The following is a 20,241-nucleotide window of genomic DNA, read 5'->3' on the forward strand; positions in this document are numbered from 1 at the left end:
CTTGACATCGGGTACCTAACTTGAACGGCGTTGGTTTCCTCCTCCCGTCCATCAAACGATGTTTGACATTTGGAGGGCTACCGCTAACCGCACTATTTAGTTAGCCTGTTCTTATGGCTCGTCCGTAACCATGAGAGTCTACTTCAGGAGCTAGTCGGCTCTTTAGCTGGCTTCAATGGATTTTCGAGTAAAAAGATGATCGCCTCACTTTCTCGGGGAAGTTTGCTTGATGAGGTGCTGCACGGAAGCTTTAACGAGGTAACGGTATAGTCTGGTTCCTGTTTCTGGGGTTAGCTTGAGTAAAACTACAATTGCATGAGTAATTATGTTGTTTTGACAGAATCAAGCATGTGTGATGTGAATTTATACGCGGGGTGAAAAAAAATGCTAACCTGAATGTTTAACCTGTTCCTGTATTGTTCCGGAACAAGTCAGTTTTGAACAAAAACCTACGTCACATTTTCGCTTATCAAAAGTTAAGTTTACCACGACTAATAAATGTACTGTACACGATTAAGGCTAAAAAGGTGAACTGCATATTAGTAAAATTGTAAAGTGTTGTTAATGGGTGGGTTGTGTATCCCAGACAACGGCGGTCACGTGATTCGACGTGCTCGGGGGAAAAATGGGATGCTTTACTGAAGCTTGACATTTAACACAACTGTACAACAGGAAAATATTCTATGTTACTCTGTTAGATTTTTTTTTTAATTGATTTGGGATTTTGCTACAGATGGCTGACCCCGCAGCCCCCCGCCCACACCCCTTTGTCCCGGCATGATAAACAAAGGACGCCGTTTGTTTGTTTTTTCCTGCCATGTGTGTCCAGTTAGGAATATACTTTTTATCTTTTCGACATGAACTAAACCGCGGTATGGGCGTGTTTTTTTTGGTTTGTTTGTTTGTTTTTCCTGTTGAATCCAGCAACAACTGGCCACCTACATCTCCTGGGTGAACGCTCAACTCAAGAAGAAATCTGGCCTGAAGCCCATCACTGACCTCAGGAGGGATCTGCAGGATGGATTGGTTCTCGTACAGCTCATCGAGATAGTTGGTAAATAAATGCACGTCTGCATAATATGTTCTTAAATATGTGTGGTTCATTCGGAAGTAGCCCGTGTAATGATGCTGCCAATCAAATGATTGAATTTGCTCATTAAATATCCAACATTGTCAAAGTTGTTCATGACACTGTCAGAGAACTATTAATTTAACTCTCTGGTTGTTGTAGTAATCACCGATATGTGCAAAGCTCCTGATCCTGTTGTTTCCTACATTATCTTTATGACAGCCGGGGAAGTGCTCGAGGGTGTTTATTTAACTCCTCAAAACAAAGAAGAAAGCAGGAAGAATGTGGAGCAAGTGCTACAATTCATCTCCTCCAGGCATATACGCATGCCTCACATCTCAGCAAGAGGTATGTCATTTCATTGGCATTTTCGATCGATTTAAAATAGTTCTCATTTGAGTTTGAATTGTTTGAGGCAAAGTTAAATGTGTTACAGACGCGCTACCTGTTTTCATTTATGGCTCACACGGTTTCTCTCTGCAGACATTGTTGAAGGCAACTTGAAATCCGTGATGAGGATTATTCTGGCGCTGGCCGCTCATTTCAAACCGTCAGCCAATCCCAGGCTTGCTTCGGGAAGTGGGAAAGGTTCAACATCAGCCGCGCCGTGCCACAACCCGCTGTCCACTGTGGCACTTGCACAAGGTGCTGCTGCTACTCTAGCATCGGCCCGATATGACGCCTCACTGCCTGCCAGCGCGTCACGCATCCACAGGTACTCAATTATGTCTAAAAAGCTATCGAAAGTGGAACCGCCAAAGTCAAACCCTCTCAAAGTGATCCAAGTTGGAGTTCCGCTATATTTTTGAAGCAAAATATGCTTCATAAGTCAAATAACGAACGTTGATACTTGGGACAAGTTCTTCATTCATTCATTCCAGCGATACGTATGAATTGCCACTAATCGTATCTCTTGATCCATTCCGAATCCTCCATCTTCAATCCCGCAAGGTGGTTAGCATGTCTGCCTCACAATTTAGATCATCTTGGTTCATATAGCGCCTCTTATCAGGTCACGTTTGATTCTCCAGCCTTACCTAAAGTTATGGCCGGTCATTGTCAACGATTTCAAATGTCTCCTCTGTGGCTCACCTTTCAGCTGCTGGAGGTCAGATGTGGATAAGAGCGTGTGTGTACGTGCACTGGTGAAGCAGTATGAGAGAGGAAGCCCAGACGAGCAGGACGATGTGCAGACCAACAGGTAATTAAAAATCAATACCAACAGATGGAATGTTGAAATTCAAATGGAACAAATCATAAATCATCATAAATATCCCGTCCGCTGAAGTTCCTGCAGTTTTCTGTGCAAATGAATGTTTTTAATCTCCCGTGGCACATTGAAAAGTTCATCTTTTTATTTTTCTTCGATTCTCAGCTCCGCCAGTCCGTTACCATCTCCCGGATCTCCACCCAGCACGCAAGCAGAGCGCCCGGAAGAAGACCGCGCACAATTAGAGCACCGAGGTAAAGCGCCACATCTCGGGAGTCGGCGATTTTTATGCGTCGTCAATAATTGCCGCGTCTCCTTCTGCGCCCGAAGTCGAGACGTCTGTTGGCGCAACGGAGGCAACCTGGGAAGATTCCGTCGGTGAAACTTTGGAGAAGGAGGTTGAGGAGACGCGTAAAATGGTGTCGGCTTTGCAGGTAGGCAAAGTGGTGAGACTTTGTGTTGGACTTTTTTATTGACAGATGTTAAGTGTCCATTAAAAGTTGTTGTTGTTTTTTTAAATCTAAAATAATAATTAAAACAAAACATATTGATTGAAAATGTATTGAATTTAAACACAACTGAACTGTTCTTACACATTGATTACCACCAGAGGCTGCCAGCAAGCCACTTTAGCGATCGTCACATCACTATTACTAGTTCTGATGTCTTTTTTTTTTTCTAAGGCTCTGCTTCTGCAAGGCTCTCTGCCGGAGGATGAGCAAGATCTATCTTTCAGTTTGGACGAAGGTCATCCCGAGCAGCAGCTGGTACACACAGCATTTTCTTTCTTTTTTTTTCTTTTTTTTTTTTTTTTGCTTCCTTTCATCTGTTTCAGTTTTGACTCCTTCCAACTTTATTTTCTGTTGGCCGCCTCCCTCTCGTCTCTCTTTGTGCTGCACACAGCTCACGTTTCTTCCTCTGGGCCACACTGTCTGCGTATGCGTGTGTGTGTGGGTGGGTGGGTGTGGGTGTGTGTGTGTGTGTGACTTTGTAGCGGTGTGTGTGTGCACGCTGTGCAGGGGTGGAGGGGGCACGGGTGTCAGTTTCTGTTGCATTGTCCCATTCCTCCGTTGTTGTCGCTCTCTTTCCAGGTAGTCATCCGCAGCCGTTTGGATCAGAGTATGGAGGAGTCTCGGGAGCTGAAGGTACTTTTTTTTTTTTCCTTTTCAAGCAAAATATTAATTTAACAAGCGATGTCAGACTTATTAATAATTAACTCGCTGGTTTAGAGGGAACTGTTGAGCTGTAAGCAAGAGATGAGAAACCTCCAAGGAATCAAGGCAAGACGCATGCATAATTTAACACAACCTATGATGTCGTTGCATGATCGGTGATTAGCGGCGGGTCAAATAAAGTTTATTTTGGTTGATGGAAATTCCAGGAGGCCCAGCAGCGGCGTCTCAGCACTCAGGAGGCGTCCATCCTCCAGCTGAAGCAAGAGCTGCTCCGAGCCAGCATGGCTAACGACGACATTAACAATCAGAAGGTAAGGAATACAATTCCAGAGAACATCTTCGATCACGTGTTCGATGTCATTTGTGATTGTGAGTGTGGGATGCTATTTTTCCCCTAGACCGAGCTACAATGGAAGCTGGAGGAATGTACCCGACTGTGGAGTGACTGCGAGGTGTACAGTACTGTAACTTAACACCTCGGCATGACAAAAAAAAGCCCCTTCTTTGTTTTCAGGGAATATTTCTTACACTGCATTGCTAGAATCAAGTCTCCCACGCTTTTTTTTGTTGAGTTGGCTTGACTGAACTATCTTTTCTTCATCTTTTCTTCCTCGTTCCTGAAGAAGGAAGTTGGGCAGAAGGACAGACTTCTGCAACAGCTCAAACAAAAACTTGAAGAAAGCCAAAAGCAGCAGGTATAGCTGTCACGCGCAAGAAGCTGCATTTTGTCCCCCAAGGCCTCTGCTGGGTTGTGTTTGTATGGATTTGGATTTTTATTTATTTATGTGTTTATTTATTTATTGCCAGAGTGAGCTGCAAAAAGAGCTGGACCATGAAAACAGCACGAGGCAGCAAGTAACAAATAGAGAGCCGCAGCAGGTAATATTGCTTTTCATTACGCGACTACCAAATTCTGAATATCAGACACGTATTTGACGATAAACTTTGAGATTTCTCAGATTTCCCCATGCACTGAAAACAATGGCTATTACAACTCTGGAAATCCTGCTTCCTCCATATCAAATGTAAGTGCTTTTGCTAGTCAAACAACTCTTATATTCTTAACATGCTATTGTATCTCAAACAGTATTTTTATCGCAGCATTGCCACCTAGTGTATGGTCAGAGAACATAACAAAGTGCCTACGGACACCGATTTCACTCACGATCAATCCAGCCCGGTTATGAAAGCCGGCTTTTTTGTATGTCTCTGAGTACCCGCCCACCATGCTGAGGGCTGGAATTTCTAAAAGTTCATTTTTTATGATAAGGATTTTATTTGATCACAGTAGCTATTTTTGTATTGTGATGGACGGGGACGGAGGACAATTATTATATGAATAAAGACGGAGGGACGATGATCGAAGAGGGTAAAGCGCCCATCTCTGCTAATGTGTGTGTGTGTGGATGTACCTTATTTGCAGGCAGAGGAGGTTCAGCTGCTCAGAGATGCAATTCGAAGTTTGAGGAAAGACTTGAGAGTCCACGACCCGCAGCACCACACGCTGGACACCCTGGAGCAGGGCATCGTGTCACTCATCGACAGACTTCATGCCGTACATACGCACAGGGTACGAGTGTATTTTCACGGCTTCGACCTGATTCAAAGAAAAGCTACTTTTGAATTCAATACTGTGGATTTTCTGAACACTTTTAACTCACTTGTGTTTTGAAAGATTGCTACGTGGCAGAAATTGAAAAATTAATACTTAGTGTGCATCCTCTTACTGCGACGTTTCTCTCTTTGGAAGAGGATTCTGACTGAGCACATCTTTCCTTCAACGTGTATCCTCATACTGCAGGTTCGAGGGAAATCCCCAGGACGCAGAGGCCAGAACAGTGACCGTGAATCTTGGCCAAGTAAGTAGAGTAGTCGTCCTCTGTGGAACACGATCATGCATACGATGCATTTTTAGTCTTCGCTCTGTTTCTGATTTCTTTCATTGCAGAGGTTTGTCAGTCCAGTAGCACCTCCACATCTTCTACTAAGATCCTGTACTTCACAGGAAGATCCTCCACACCTTTTATGATCAACATCCCCAAAAGGTGATTTGATGTCGACATATTTGCTCATATAAAATAGACATTTTGCAGGCGAGTGTTATGACAGGGGACTTTATTTTATTTTATTTTATTTTATTTTTTACAGGTTGGGAGAGGTGACTCTCAAGGATGTGAAGGCAGCTGTTGATCAAGAGGGGAACTACAGGTACCACTTTAAGGCGTTGGACCCTGAATTCGGTACTGTGAAAGAAGAGGTAAGCCAATTAGAAGACTTTGTAGAACTGTGTAAGTAAAATCCAGTGCTGTTCATCGAGTACAGTACGTTTGTGTGTATGAGAACAGGTTTTCTTCGATGGAGCCATCGTGCCTGGCTGGGAAGGCAAAATTGTGGCCTGGGTGGAGGAAGACCATAGTGAAGCCAGGTAACAACATCAATATGACTTTCCCAATATTCTCACGTTTTTATTCACTGCCTTTGCTGAGCTGTCTGTGTGTTTTGTTTTTATATTTTTAGATCTTAGGTGTAGACAGCCACAAAACTGGACCCTTCAACGAGACGATTTGAGGTGCAACTTTTTATAAACGCAAGAACCCAGCGGTCAGAGAGTTGGGCTTTTATGCTGGACTCGCTGTAGTGTAAATGTTGATGATGTCATAGAGCTCAGTGCCTTGCTACCACGTGCTTGATATTGCCAGGCCTTGACTAAGAAAGCTCAGAAATGTAATATTTGGTAATTACAAGTGTTTGGAATCTCTTTACATTCATTCATTGTTTCAGCACTGGAGTCTTTCCAGCAACTATGGCCAGTTTAAAGGCATTTTGTCTTTGTCGTTTTAAAGCTTCAGTGTTATCAACCACAGGAGTTAATGGGAGATTCTTTGGGGAGTGGTACCACTTCTGTGAATAGCTGTTGAATGCTTCTTGTAACTCATGTGCAGATGAATAGCACTGTTTACATACTGTTTAGTTAAAAAAAAAGAAAAGTATTTTTTAAAATTTCCCATATTTTTGGGATGATGAATAGTATCCTTTCTCATGTATGGGCTTTGAATGCTTGCACTCCTCAATAATGATGCTGGGCTATAAATTTGACATTGAACGCATGTAGGACCTAACTAAGGAACTACTTTATACTTTAATTTATTGTATGAGTGTATATGTGTGTGCTCAGCTTCCATGTTAGGGTGCTGACAGACCCCTTCCAGTTCCGCTCACGCTTAGCATTTGCAATTGTGTTTCCTTTTTCAACAAGCCAATTGAAATATGCGTCAATGTAACGTGTTCGTCTGAATGCCACAACAGTCTGCAAAATGTACAGTTTGTTTATATTTTTGAATTTGACATATGAAGACTTGCCATTTCCAAATAAGAGAATTGTCTTTTTCAATGTGTATTGAAAAATAAAACCTGGCATATAAAAAGATATATTGTCTATTTATTTATTTATTTATTTATTTATTTATTTATTTTAAGCGTCTGTAGTAGTACAGTACCTCGAACCTGCAGGATGAGGACAGATATTGAAGGAAAAATGTGCGCAATCAGAATCATCTCCCAAGGGAGAGACATCTGAGTTATTGAAATTGTGTTTTTGGCGGATGAATACACGGAATTCTGTGAAATTTTTGAACTTTTGGAAAATAGTAACCAGCATGTCTTGAATGTTGTGAATGGAACTGAGTGGGATGGATGGAAAATTGTGGAAAGAGGTGAAAATTGGAGACTGTTACTGCTACTATTACGATGACAGCAACAACACTACATACACTTTTATATGACCAATTTCTATGGAATGAATAGCTATTAATTTATTGATTCATTTCTGGCACCCGAGGTTTCATAGTACTGTAAGTGGAGTTCATTTTGCGTTGCAACAGTTTTTACGACACATTTAGCCGGGATACGGCAGTGCGGATCGAGAGCCGTAAACGGTTGTGTTTTGGGCAAGAGGAGGTCATTAGAAAGTGAGGAGTGGCACCGGAAGGGATTTTAGAGTTTTTTCCTCATGCACGTGTAAAGTAATTATATTAACCACAGCTCCGTGTAATTTTTCAACTGCTCCGACATGCTTCGTCTTATCCTGCGGCTCAGGCCGTCTTCCCGGCTCCCTCGTCCCCGTGCCCTCCCAGCCGGGCCTGCCGCCTCTACCCTCAGCTCACGTTGCATATCTGGAACCGGCTGTGCAAGGCGGATACACCGTGTAGTCGGCTCGCGAGCTCTATGCTCCACCGTGATCTTCAGTCGCGGTGGAGCGCTGCTGCGGTGTCCCCAGCTGACTGCTAGCTCTCGGAGCGAACGTTTCTACAGCCTGCCGCCGCACCAGAAGGTACCTTTTCCGGTTGTTTTAGTATCCACTTCATTTAGCATGACCTCCGTCGCTAGCACGGAGACATAGGAGGGAGCTTAGCTCGCAGCTAATTACATTACACGTCTTAAACTTAAAATGTGACCTGCACATCTAGGTATGTTGTGCTATTGCATTTTGATAATCTGTGTATTAAACTGCAATAGACAATGGTATGTTGCTTGTCAATGTCAAACAGGTGGAGCTGCCCGCACTCTCGCCCACCATGCAGACTGGAACCATCGCGCGCTGGGAAAAGAAGGAGGGAGATAAAATCAGCGAGGGAGACCTCATAGCAGAGGTCAGGGGACTGTTGTCATATGTGTGTATGAATCTGTAGAAAGAAAGAAATAGTGTGGTCTTTTTGTAGGTGGAGACAGACAAGGCTACGGTGGGATTTGAGATGTTGGAAGAGTGCTATCTTGCCAAAATTCTTGTTCCTGAGGGGACCAGAGATGTAGACATCGGATCAGTAATTTGCATCACCGTTGACAGGTAAACACAACTACAATTCTCCTCCCTGCTGTTGATAATCTGGGAGGTCATTACAATCCCCCCCACCAAAAAAGAAAAAGTAAAGTTAACATTACTTTTTACTGTCCGTATTGTAGTCCAGACCTCATCCCAGCATTTAAGGACGTTACGTTGGACTCGCTTACTACTGGTTCGTCATCAGCCCCCAGCGCTCCTTCTCCAGCTGCAGCTGCAAGTGCACCACCTGCTGTGCCGGGCAGCTCCTACCCAACACATTTGAAGGTGGGGCTCTTGAAGTGACCCGAAATGTCGTTGGCGATCAATACGGTGAACGGGTATAATGACTTGGTCTCGATACGCCACCACAATGGAGTTGAAACTAAGATGTGACTGAAGTGTCCAACCTGGCTCGATGCATGGGCAGGCACCCCAGAGAACAATTTCGTATAAAAGCAATTAGAATGTAAATTTTTTTTCCCCCTCAATATGTCCGTAATTAGTCAACATTATCATTGTGTGCTTCAGATCACACTTCCCGCCCTCTCGCCCACCATGACGATGGGCACGGTGCAGCGCTGGGAAAAGAAAGTGGGCGAGAAGCTAAGCGAGGGAGATCTGCTGGCTGAGATCGAGACGGACAAGGCAACCATCGGTAAACCCGAACGTCCTTTGACACGCCGATGCGGAAATGGTTGTTTCCAGCCAACCTGTACTCACTGTCAACCTTTGTGTCACGTTGAGGTTTTGAGGTGCAGGAGGAGGGCTATCTGGCCAAAATCATGGTGTCCGAGGGGACGCGTGATGTGCCGTTAGGAACGCCGCTCTGCATCATTGTCGAGAAGGAGAGCGACATTGCTGCCTTCAAGGACTATGTCGAAACGGGCATTGCAGAAATTTCAACACCTCCTCCTGCTCCAGCTCCAGTAAGACACTCGCACACAAATGCAGCGGTAACTTGACTTTATTGAATTGTTTCCTTGACCAGGTTCGTAACTCAAATAATAAATGGAAAAAAATTGTTTCATAGAAAAATACAGTATGAAAATATATGGCACTTCCAGGTATAAACGGTCTTGAATTGATATTGCAATGCCCTCGCTGCTCATGGTTTTCTTTGGTCTTTGTGTGTCAACATCAAAGGCAACACTAGCACACTCGCAACAAATGAAATAAAGTGTGTTTGAAACCAAATACAAAGCATTCTTCAACAATCAAATGTTCTGGCTTTAATTCACGGATTTATTTTTGTTTATTATTTATTATTTATTATTATATATTATTTAAGTGTGAACAGGCTAAATAAGGCAATATTGTATTCATTTGTTTTTTTTCTTTCTTTTTAATATTAATTTTTAAAAATTCTTCAGTAAAGTACATAATGCTACTGCTTTGCCAAGCCGGTGGCATACATAGCTCATCTTCTTCTGCTTCTCAGCACTTACTTTCTGTACACCTTTTGGTTTGCTACTGCCATCTAGTGGCGGAAGTTGAATCTCCCGTTTTACAATACAATACAATACATGCTGATTTATATAGCGCTTTCACAACACCGGCAGCTGTAACAAAGCGCTTAACAAAACAGTTAACAAAGTAAAATAATAAACACAACACATAACATAAAACAACAAAAACACGACAGAGTTGGTCAAATCAAACAATAACACTAGTTAAAAATCTAATTACGGTGTAGCCCCTCAAAATTTCATCTGGACCGGCGTCCTATTGAGGTCAAAGCCTAGCCTATAAATACAGGAAGTCACTTGTCATTTACTCACAATTCTCAAAGTAAATAATCTCCAAATCTATCCATCAGACGGGGCATTCAAAAGTCAAGGTGGCGCTGTATAAATACGCCCTAAAACCTCTGCTGATGTAACCCCGAATGACTTCTTCACGTAGGCAGCAGTACCGGTCGCCGCGCCGCCAACGCAGGCCCCCGCAGCCGCCGCTGCAGCAGCAGTGCCCTCTTTGACCCCCGCAGCGCCCAGGAAGGGGCGCGTGTTCGCCAGCCCGCTTGCAAAGAAACTCGCTGCAGAGAAAGGCTTTGACCTGGCGCAGATCACCGGTGAGTCGACAATCGGGACAAAAAAAAAAAAACAGGCCTTCGCAGAAATGTCACGGTAAAATATATGCCGCTTTCGTAGGTTCCGGTCCTGATGGACGCATTACCAGGAAAGACGTTGACGGTTTTGTTCCTGCAAAGGCACCAGTGAGTTGCACTTGAGTCGGACTAGTTTTCGATTGATCGTCGTGCAACACAAAGTACTTTATGACATCAAATGGAAAGGTTATGCAATCACGCAATGGTTTGACATCATTTTGTGCAGCCTGTGAAAGTGATAACGTCAAACTAACTATTATGTTGATTGATGTAATAATATTGTCTCAGCAGGGTGGATGTGATTCATGTATTTTTCAGAAGCATACAAAGAAGAGGAATAGCGAAGGAATTGACGCAATTGAATTTGGTCCGACTTTTTTCAGAATCAGGCTGCATGAAAAATGTAATCAGAAAGCTTCTGTTTTTTTTTGTTTTTAAACTAAAATAACATAATCTATGCCATTGTAATTGAACTGCCATAAATGTCACCTGCAGGATATACATCCCCACTTAAGCGAAACCAAAGACAAAATGGATTTAGTCGGCAGAATATTGGACCCACATCAGTCTAATGGAGCCTCATGAATTTGGATCAAATGAAAAGTATTTCCCTTTTGGCAGGCTGCTCCAGCTCCGACCGCGGCTGCAGCCGTTCCGGCGCCTGCCGCCGTTCCTGCCGCGCCAGCCGGGACTTTCACAGACATCCCTATTAGCAATATACGCAAGGTGAGAGCAAACACGCCCAACATTAGACTGTGCCAGGTTGTTTTCTTGTCAGCCATGTTTTCTTCATGATTTTTTTTCCCCCCTCCTCTGCAGGTCATCGCTCAGAGGCTGATGCAGTCCAAGCAAACCATCCCTCACTATTACCTCTCTGTAGATGTCAACATGGACCAAGTGCTGGAGCTTAGGAAAGAACTCAATGAGGTATTTGGCCATTTGAGAATTGACAATTCCCAGAGTAGAGAATGAACGACTCGATCACTTTCAAACAATGTGTGTGACCTGTGCTGCGAAGGAGGTGAGAGCCAGAAGTCTCAAGCTCAGCGTGAACGACTTTCTCATCAAGGCCAGCGCGCTGGCCTGCCTCAAGGTGCCAGAGTGCAACTCCTCCTGGATGGATACGGTCATCCGCCAGTGAGTAGCTTCAACACGGCTCACGTGAAACATCATTAGTAACGGACTACTAGTATATATATATATATATATATATATATATATATATATATATATATATATATGTACATGTACAGTATTTTGCCAATCTTAGTATTGAGGTAAAGTATCATTCGTAAACAAAATCTTCTCTGATGTTGCCATGTTAAAATTCTGGCAAACGCAATTAAGATATCCTTTATGAAGTAATGAATATGAACTAAACTTAGTTTACAGCTTCAATACCTGCACACATAATTGCTTTGGGGATTTTTTTCAGAAAACATTAAAAAATGGAACCTAGTACTGATGTTTATTGTTCGTTTCATTCCAGGGTTAGAAATGATTGATCGGTTGAACTAAGAATGTAAAATAAATAAATAAATAAAGGGGTCAAAATATGACTTTAAGAACGCCACATAACCAAAAAAATAAAAAATACGTTGCATGGACAAACCTTGAATGAATCATGTTTATTCCACTACCCATTTGCATGTTCATTGTTGCTTTCTCTTAAGGAACCACGTGGTGGACGTGAGCGTGGCAGTGAGCACGGCCAATGGTCTCATCACGCCCATCGTGTTCAACGCGCACACCAAAGGACTCGCCGCCATCAGCGCCGACGTGTCTGCCCTCGCCGCCAAAGCACGGGATGGCAAACTGCAGCCGCATGAGTTCCAGGTACGAGTCTACTGGTGGAAATTGTGGAAGAAAAATCTGGAATCTTGAGTTTTGCTCTGTTATTTCTCTTCCCCCGCCCCGCACACCCACACCCACCAGGGAGGCACGTTCACCATCTCCAATTTGGGAATGTTTGGCATCAAGAACTTCTCAGCCATCATCAACCCTCCGCAGTCTTGCATCCTAGCCGTGGGAGGCTCTGAAAAGCGACTCATGCCCGCCGACAACGAGAGAGGGTACGTGTCAAGTTTTTTTTTTTTCCAAGAGGAAACACTTACATTCGCTGTGAAGGGAAAAAAAAAAGTATTTCTAGTATTTCTCTGAAAGTTGATGCAAGTTTTAAGGCTTGTTTGGTATCAGGAGAATTGAAACGTATCCCAGATGAGTGGATAAAATAGCAAAAAAGTGGATAATAATTTGAATAATTTCATTATTTGTGCCGCGTTTAGGCAATGGGTGGGAAATGTATTAAAATGTGATATTCGTGAAGAAACTAAAAACGGATTCGACTTGAAAGCCAAACGGTGTCACAAAGGCGTCCGTTGTGTTTTTCAGTTTCGACGTGGCCAGCGTGATGTCTGTGACGCTGAGCTGCGACCACCGAGTTGTGGACGGCGCGGTGGGTGCCCAGTGGCTGGCCGAGTTCCGCAAGTTCCTGGAGAAGCCCATCACCATGCTCTTGTGAGCGGACTGTGGCGAACCGCCGCCGATTACGCGCCCCCTCCCCCGCCAAAGTGATCCGATCACTCTGGATCCTCCTGCGATTGGCCGGCATGTCGGCAGGTCACTTCCTGTTACCCCGAAGAAGGAAGAAGACGGGGGCAGAATTCACTCCGCTTCCATCTCTCGTCGCTCTCTTGCTCTCTTTATTTATTAAATGCCCATGTCATAAGAGAAATGTACCGTTAGTTGTAATTCATCCTAGCGCACCTGGAGTCTGCCCACGAAAACACTTCCGGTATCATGTTGTGCAAAGGGACACGTTACACTATTATGTCCAATCAGAGATCATATTTAGTCCCAATGATTTGATCGTGTGGTGTGAATGTGATAAAGGCAAACAGGACGCGTGTCTCCGCCATGTTTGCAGTCTAAAAGATTGAGAGAAGTGTTAAGTGCTACAGTATGTACATTCTACGGTAATGTATATTAAACTCCTTTATCTGTACAGCCCCCGACGACTAATATATATTTTTTCCCCCTTGAAGAAGTACTAAACAGTTCCTCTCCCTCTCGCTTCACTCTCTTTCTGCTCCATCTTCATTTTCTAGCGTCACTGTCAAATCTTCTGTCCTTCACACAGCTGAAACGCACAAAGTTGCCGCCGGATGTTTGTTTGAAATAAACGGAGCGATATCAAATGCGTGTTGAGAATTTCATTTCACGAAGGCCTGACGGAAAACAGCAGCGGGTACAGCCAATGAGATCCACGTTATCTATCATAGATGAGCTTTTGGGTGTCATTTTAAAATCCTTTCAGGATCTCTTTGCGGCCATGTGGAAGAGGAAAGTCAAACCGTCATTTCAGAATTGTAGTTGACTTCATCGCACATGACTTAGTGACCCCCTTTTTTTATCTTGCACTTGAAAAATACTGCATATATCAAACTAAAATCAAGCATTTAAAAATATAAATTAATCGAATCTAACAAAACGTCTTTACAAATGAAGAAAAACTTAATAAAAAGTAAACGAAATACAAATTAGTTGTCCTGAAAAATGCTAAACTGATAGTCTTGCTCTGTAAAGACATTTTAAAAAGTGACATCTTTTTGATTCTTGATGACAACCACTGACATGCTGAAGTAACCATCACGGTTTGTGCTTGTATGACTATAAAAATGTCAGGGGACGCCGACTCGAACAGCTGCACTTTATTAGTAGCAATTGAAATGGTTCAGGTGTGTCCTGACATGCATTGAACAAGAATTTGTCCTACTAACTTCAAACACAAGATGTTCTGACTTGCTATCCATGTGCCGATTGTTGTGGCATTTCACACTGCTGTCACACAGTGACACCGCCTAACTCACAGTGAAGTACAACCAACATCTGCACTTATTCTTGTGGCGATAACCTCATCGTGTTGCCTGATAATGGCGTTAATCATAATGCCGCTTTTGTTTTCCCCCCACCAAGCTGACAATGAGAGGTGAGGTGAGGCCGCATTGCTCGATACATTAATCATGCATGCCTAGTTTTCTTTTTGGGCACATGGGGGAGGGCGGGGAGGGGGGCAGCTTGTTTTTCGCACAGCTTCCTGTCAGCCATGGGTGCCCCTGCACGACGCGCGCTCTGGATCCTGTACGTGTGCTTCACGGCCCTGCGGACAAGTGAGTACTCTTCACTTGTCATAAAGAAAAAAATACAAATACAAATACAACTTGGAAAGACGATGCAGGCTCACTTTTGATTGACACAGGCAACGACGTGTTTATTTCCGCGGCCAAATTCACAAAGTCTGCTGCGAGTATTCGAAAACGTTCAAATTGCATGTTGTTACAGTGATTCAAAATGTTTAAAAGCCAGGACAGTGTGTTTATCAAGTCTGAACCAGTTGTATTAATTTTTTATATAAAAATATATCTTACACTTAATATTTTAGAGCTGTTTGTTTGCTCTGATCAATTAGGTACAGTTTGTATTGATTTATTCACTATCCCATTTTGGGCAATAACTTCACTAAGGTGAAAGTAAACTTTAAAAAAACTTGCTAATTCCGAATTTACTCTTGTTTTTTTCTCGAGCGCATCAGTTTCTTCGTAATAATATCACAACGATATATGCAATGCAGATTTATATTTAGAAATATATCCGAATTAAGGGTTACTTAATTCATAAATTACTTAAGGGTTAATTAAGCTGTACTTAATTTCATACTTTGCATTATTTTAGGACCGGATACTGTTGTATCTTGCTAGCTAGACAGACAAATACTGAGAGGATGTTTGAGGGTGTGTGAGTGGGTTGTTTTTCCGACTGTGCCTCAATTGGTTTTGGCTCCACGTCAGAGCTGTCAAGTTCAATTAATTGCACAAGCACATACACAAAAATGTAGACGAGCGGGGGCAGGAGTGGGTTCATTATTTCTGGATGAGAAGGAAATGAGGGCATGAACAAAATGGAAAAATGACAAACATTTTTTGAATGCTCAGTTGACCGAGTCAAGTTTTATTTAACAAAAATGACATTCTGTAAACAAATGTTTAATGTAGTACACTTGATTACCTTTTTCTTTTTAGGAAGAATAATGTAAATGTACAGAACTCAAGATATGAACCGATAAACCAAATGAGAAGAAATTTTCATTCATCTTTATGTCAAAAAATGAGTCATGCTACCATCTGCCTTAAAACATCATATATGATCATCACATTATTGCCATCATTGTGATTGGCATGCGATGATTTAGAACGTGTGAATTTGAACTTTTGTTTACATTCTTATGAGGTTGTATTCAGTCTTTTGCAGGAGTTCCACAAGGCTCTCTTGTGAGTCTTCTACACCTTGTTCCTGATCGCCAAAACAAGTGACCGTTGTGTGTCACATGCACTGCATTCTGTTCTTCAATACTCGACTGCCACACACACTACATTCCAACCCATTTTTTTGGTCTTCATTTCTTTCTTCAGATGCTCTGAGGGTGTCCATGAGGGAGTCCACAGTGGAAGTGGTCCGAGGAGATTCCGTCATCCTGCCCTGCTCCTTCTTCGCATCCAGTCCTCTCTCCCGTCTCAACATAATCTGGACCCTGGCTCCCTTCTCCAATCCAGAATCCCCTATTCAGGTCCACTTACACCTTTTATTCTTAGTTTTCTTGGAAGAAATTGCGTTGATTGGATTTTTGGATTGGATAAAACTTTCTTGTCAAATGTACTGTATGTGTAACGTGTGCGGACATCATCATTCAGAGAGTAAGAATTCCTTCGTTGATATTGCAGGTGATCGTGTATGATCATGGCCAGATTATAGAAGACCCCTCTCTCATTGGAAGGGTGGGCTTTACAGGTATATCCTTGATTTTATTTACCAATCTTAGACAAATAAATGGAGAAAAGGTGACCCATTTGCTTTGCAGGCATCCCATGGAGTGCAGACATCATGGTGAACGACACTCAGATCTCCGACGCTGGGATTTATCGCTGCATGGTCAACAACCCTCCAGAGACAGCAGATGCCAGCATTGGAGAATTGCTGCTCAGTGTTTTGGGTAAGTGTAGTCTTACGCAGTGCATTTAAAAAGTCGAGACCATTTTTTTTGTGATGTAAAAAAAAAAACCTCTAAGATGAAACGTAATGTTTTTCCCACTATTATTATAATCTACAACGTGTACAACTAAAAACAAAACTTTCCAAAGGGGATGTAAAAAAAACAAAACAAAAAAAATGAGCAAGTGGCAAGGGCATTTTTGGCCCCCCTAAAAAAAGACCATGTATAAACAAGCGTTTTTTTGACGAACAAAACAACCATGTACTGTATATTGTAAGGCGTTTTGGCGCCTTACTAAATATACTGTCGTTTTTTTCGGGCCAAAAACGCTTTATTATACTAGGTCGTTTTTTTTCGGCTTAAAAACGCCTTATTATACCATGCCGTTTTTTGGGGGGGCTAAAAACGCCTTACTATACATGCTCGCTTTTTGGGGCTAAAATTTTCAGCTAAAAACGCCTTACTATACTATGTCGTTTCTTTCGGGCTAAAAACGCCTTAATATACGTGGCCGTATTTTTTCTGGCTAAAAACGCCTTACTATACATGGTCGTTTTTTGGGGCAAACATTTTCCGCTAAAAACGCCTTACTATAAATGGTCTTTTTTTTATCGTCTAAAAACGCCTTACTATACATGGTCATTTTTTTCTGGCTAAAAACGCCTTACAATACATGGTCGTTTTTTGGGGCAAACATTTTCCGCTAAAAACGCCTTACTATACATGGTTGTTTTTTTTCGTCTAAAAACGCCTTACTATACATGGTCGTTTTTTGGGGCAAACATTTTCCGCTAAAAACGCCTTACTATACATGGTCATTTTTTTCTGGCTAAAAACGCCTTACTATACATGGTCGTTTTTTGGGGCAAACATTTTCCGCTAAAAACGCCTTACTATATATACATGGTCGTTTTTTTCGGCTAAAAACGCCTTACTATACATGGTCGTTTTTTTCGTCTAAAAACGCCTTACTATACATGGTCGTTTTTTGGGGAAAACATTTTTCGGCTAAAAACGCCTTACTATACATGGTCGTTTTTTTTCTGGCTAAAAACGCCTTACTATACATGGTCGTTTTTTTTCGTCTAAAAACGCCTTACTATACATGGTCATTTTTTGGGGAAAACATTTTTCGGCTAAAAACGCCTTAGTCATTTTTTTTCTGGCTAAAAACGCCTTACTATACATGGTTGTTTTTTTCGTCTAAAAACGCCTTACTATACATGGTTGTTTTTTTTCTGGCTAAAAACGCCTGACTACACATGGTCGTTTTTTGGGGCAAACATTTTCCGCTAAAAACGCCTTACTATAAATGGTCGTTTTTTGGGGCAAACATTTTCCGCTAAAAACGCCTTACTATAAATGGTCGTTTTTTTCGTCTAAAAACGCCTTACTATACATGGTCATTTTTTTCTGGCTAAAAACGGCTTACTATACATGGTCGTTTTTTGGGGCAAACATTTTCCGCTAAAAACGCCTTACTATATATACATGGTCGTGTTTTTCGGCTAAAAACGCCTTACTATACATGGTCGTTTTTTTCGGCTAAAAACGCCTTACTATACATGGTCGTTTTTTTCGTCTAAAAACGCCTTACTATACATGGTCATTTTTTGGGGAAAACATTTTTCGGCTAAAAACGCCTTAGTCATTTTTTTTCTGGCTAAAAACGCCTTACTATACATGGTTGTTTTTTTCGTCTAAAAACGCCTTACTATACATGGTCATTTTTTGGGGAAAACATTTTTCGGCTAAAAACGCCTTAGTCATTTTTTTTCTGGCTAAAAACGCCTTACTATACTTGGTCGTTTTTTGGGGCAAACATTTTCCGCTAAAAATGCCTTACTATACATGGTCGTTTTTTTTCGTCTAAAAACGCCTTACTATACATGGTCATTTTTTTTCTGGCTAAAAACGCCTTACTATACATGGTCGTTTTTTTGGGGCAAACATTTTCCGCTAAAAACGCCTTACTATACATGGTCGTTTTTTTCTGGCTAAAAACGCCTTACTATACATGGTCGTTTTTGGGGCTAAAATTTTCCGCTAAAAACGCCTTACTATACATGGTCGTTTTTGGGGCTAAAATTTTCAGCTAAAAATGCCTTACTATACATGGTCGTTTTTTTCGTCTAAAAACGCCTTACTATACATGGTCATTTTTTGGGGAAAACATTTTTCGGCTAAAAACGCCTTACTATACATGGTCGTTTTTGGGGCTAAAATTTTCCGCTAAAAACGCCTTACTATACATGGTCGTTTTTTTCGGCTAATATTGCCTTACTATGCATGGTCGTTTTTGGGGCTAAAATTTTCCGCTAAAAACGCCTTACTATAGATGGTCGTTTTTTTCGGCTAATATTGCCTTACTATACATGGTCGTTTTTTGGGGCTAAAATTTTCCGCTAAAAACGCCTTACTATACATGGTCGTTTTTTTCGTCAAAAAACGGCATACTACATGGTCGTTTTTTTCCGCTAAAAAAAGGCATCCTATACATGGTCGTTTTTTTTCGCCAAAAATTGCCTTACTATACATGGTCGTTTTTTTCGCCAAAAATCGTTTTTTTCGTCTAAAAACGCCTTACTATACATGGTCGTTTTTTGGGGAAAACATTTTTCGGCTAAAAACGCCTTACTATACATGGTCGTTCTTTTCGGCCAAAAACACTTTATGATGTTGACACGTCATTCTGCTGATTGCACCCACAGTGGCACCGTCGCTGCCCGCATGCCGGTGGGATGGCGACATGGAAGCAGGGGGCAGTGTCACGTTGTCCTGCTCGGTTGCCGAGGGCGTTCCCACTCCAGAGATCCGCTGGGATAAACTCAACCCAGAGGAAATTTCCCTACCCATCAACATGGAGGGTCAGAATTTGAACTTACCGGTACTCTTGTTGGGCGCACTGTAACACTGATTGTGGCACTTTCTATGCAAGAGCAAAAACCCTATTCATTTTGAATTGCACCAATTATTGAATCTGATTTCCAAAGACGGGCCAAATGAAGCTCACTCGGGTTCTCGGTGGCCTGTCCATTTGAATACAGAAGAGGTTACCTTCTTGGATTTTCTAATTATTTGTCAGGAGAGCTGTCGGGTTCGGTCCAGATCGTCAACGTATCGTTGCAGACGTCAGGCCTTTATCGTTGCTCCGCCTCCAACCTCCTGGCAACGGTGAACTGCTACATCAACCTGTCCGTCTACAGCGGTGACTGCCACGCTGGTCTTTCCCGTAATCCTCTCTTTCTTTTCATACCGCACTGATGCTTTCGGATCACTGTTCTTGTCAGCAGTGGCACAGAGTCACTCGGGGATCCTGCAGGGGGTGTTGCTGACTTTGTCCATGAGCCTAATGCTGCTGGCCCTGCTGGTGCTCTTGGCGTGGCTTCATCGTACCAGCCAGGATGGTCGACAGAGGGTCTCCAAAGAGGAAGAGGAGGAGGAGGAAGGCTACAATGAGATCCGCTATACTCCGTCCCTGATGAAGCGCTCCTTTGTGTAAGACGTGATCATGGAATAAAGGGACAACATAGGACACTCAAAATTGTAGGTATACTTTTTCAGCGGGACATTAGAGTACATATTTGAGATTTTAGATGGGTGATTCCAACGTGCCAGTTGGGATTTTAAAGGGGGTAATCTGGGCACCAACATTTCAGATATTCCAGATTTTAGAGGGATAAAAGTGGCAGATTGTGTGCCAGCTATATTTTAAGAAGAATACAGGGCAGGCGATGAATGACCTCGTGACCGCAGCATTCCAGCTATAGTTCAAAGTTATGGAAGTTGGTTGACTCAGGGGAAGAAAAAAATATTCA

The 20,241-nt window shown here is 42.4% G+C and overlaps 3 protein-coding genes across 3 annotated transcripts; all 3 read left to right on the plus strand.

The window, feature by feature from the left end:
* The first annotated feature begins 17 nt into the window (after positions 1 to 17).
* LOC127588446 (dixin-like) lies at positions 18 to 5,883 on the plus strand. Its single transcript, XM_052047171.1, has 20 exons — positions 18 to 258; positions 925 to 1,054; positions 1,292 to 1,417; positions 1,553 to 1,784; positions 2,169 to 2,270; positions 2,415 to 2,533; positions 2,610 to 2,713; positions 2,963 to 3,046; positions 3,371 to 3,424; positions 3,509 to 3,559; positions 3,661 to 3,765; positions 3,853 to 3,906; positions 4,078 to 4,149; positions 4,262 to 4,333; positions 4,405 to 4,479; positions 4,878 to 5,024; positions 5,256 to 5,313; positions 5,403 to 5,499; positions 5,603 to 5,711; positions 5,800 to 5,883. Exons 1-20 carry the CDS (start codon positions 196 to 198, stop codon positions 5,881 to 5,883), a joined length of 1,938 nt encoding a protein of 645 aa, XP_051903131.1. The 5' UTR covers positions 18 to 195.
* Positions 5,884 to 7,350: 1,467 nt separating this feature from the next.
* dlat (dihydrolipoamide S-acetyltransferase (E2 component of pyruvate dehydrogenase complex)) lies at positions 7,351 to 13,574 on the plus strand. Its single transcript, XM_052047156.1, has 14 exons — positions 7,351 to 7,784; positions 8,002 to 8,103; positions 8,173 to 8,297; positions 8,414 to 8,558; positions 8,802 to 8,928; positions 9,018 to 9,199; positions 10,176 to 10,341; positions 10,421 to 10,485; positions 10,999 to 11,103; positions 11,197 to 11,304; positions 11,396 to 11,514; positions 12,051 to 12,213; positions 12,313 to 12,449; positions 12,769 to 13,574. Exons 1-14 carry the CDS (start codon positions 7,524 to 7,526, stop codon positions 12,896 to 12,898), a joined length of 1,935 nt encoding a protein of 644 aa, XP_051903116.1. The 5' UTR covers positions 7,351 to 7,523; the 3' UTR covers positions 12,899 to 13,574.
* Positions 13,575 to 14,456: 882 nt separating this feature from the next.
* zgc:165604 (uncharacterized protein LOC792578 homolog) lies at positions 14,457 to 19,967 on the plus strand. Its single transcript, XM_052047168.1, has 7 exons — positions 14,457 to 14,546; positions 15,846 to 16,000; positions 16,155 to 16,221; positions 16,292 to 16,423; positions 19,135 to 19,290; positions 19,509 to 19,631; positions 19,714 to 19,967. The coding sequence occupies exons 1-7, from the start codon at positions 14,483 to 14,485 to the stop codon at positions 19,923 to 19,925; spliced, it is 909 nt and encodes a 302-aa protein (XP_051903128.1). The 5' UTR covers positions 14,457 to 14,482; the 3' UTR covers positions 19,926 to 19,967.
* The last annotated feature ends 274 nt before the right edge of the window (positions 19,968 to 20,241 follow it).

Source organism: Hippocampus zosterae, chromosome 16 (genome assembly GCF_025434085.1).
Source record: "Hippocampus zosterae strain Florida chromosome 16, ASM2543408v3, whole genome shotgun sequence".
In the NCBI taxonomy this organism is placed as follows: domain Eukaryota; kingdom Metazoa; phylum Chordata; class Actinopteri; order Syngnathiformes; family Syngnathidae; genus Hippocampus; species Hippocampus zosterae.

Excerpts from the sequence above, each read along its gene's own strand:
- LOC127588446 (XM_052047171.1), top strand. The coding sequence starts at position 196 with ATGATCGCCTCACTTTCTCGGGGAAGTTTGCTTGATGAGGTGCTGCAC. Across the intron at positions 1,785-2,168 it reads AGCGCGTCACGCATCCACAG|CTGCTGGAGGTCAGATGTGG; the intron begins GTACTCAATTAT and ends CTCACCTTTCAG. Across the intron at positions 2,534-2,609 it reads CGCACAATTAGAGCACCGAG|TCGAGACGTCTGTTGGCGCA; the intron begins GTAAAGCGCCAC and ends CTGCGCCCGAAG.
- zgc:165604 (XM_052047168.1), top strand. The coding sequence starts at position 14,483 with ATGGGTGCCCCTGCACGACGCGCGCTCTGGATCCTGTACGTGTGCTTC. Across the intron at positions 14,547-15,845 it reads CTTCACGGCCCTGCGGACAA|ATGCTCTGAGGGTGTCCATG; the intron begins GTGAGTACTCTT and ends TTCTTTCTTCAG. Across the intron at positions 16,424-19,134 it reads ATTGCTGCTCAGTGTTTTGG|TGGCACCGTCGCTGCCCGCA; the intron begins GTAAGTGTAGTC and ends TTGCACCCACAG.
- dlat (XM_052047156.1), top strand. The coding sequence starts at position 7,524 with ATGCTTCGTCTTATCCTGCGGCTCAGGCCGTCTTCCCGGCTCCCTCGT. Across the intron at positions 8,929-9,017 it reads GACGGACAAGGCAACCATCG|GTTTTGAGGTGCAGGAGGAG; the intron begins GTAAACCCGAAC and ends TGTCACGTTGAG. Across the intron at positions 12,450-12,768 it reads CCCGCCGACAACGAGAGAGG|TTTCGACGTGGCCAGCGTGA; the intron begins GTACGTGTCAAG and ends TGTGTTTTTCAG.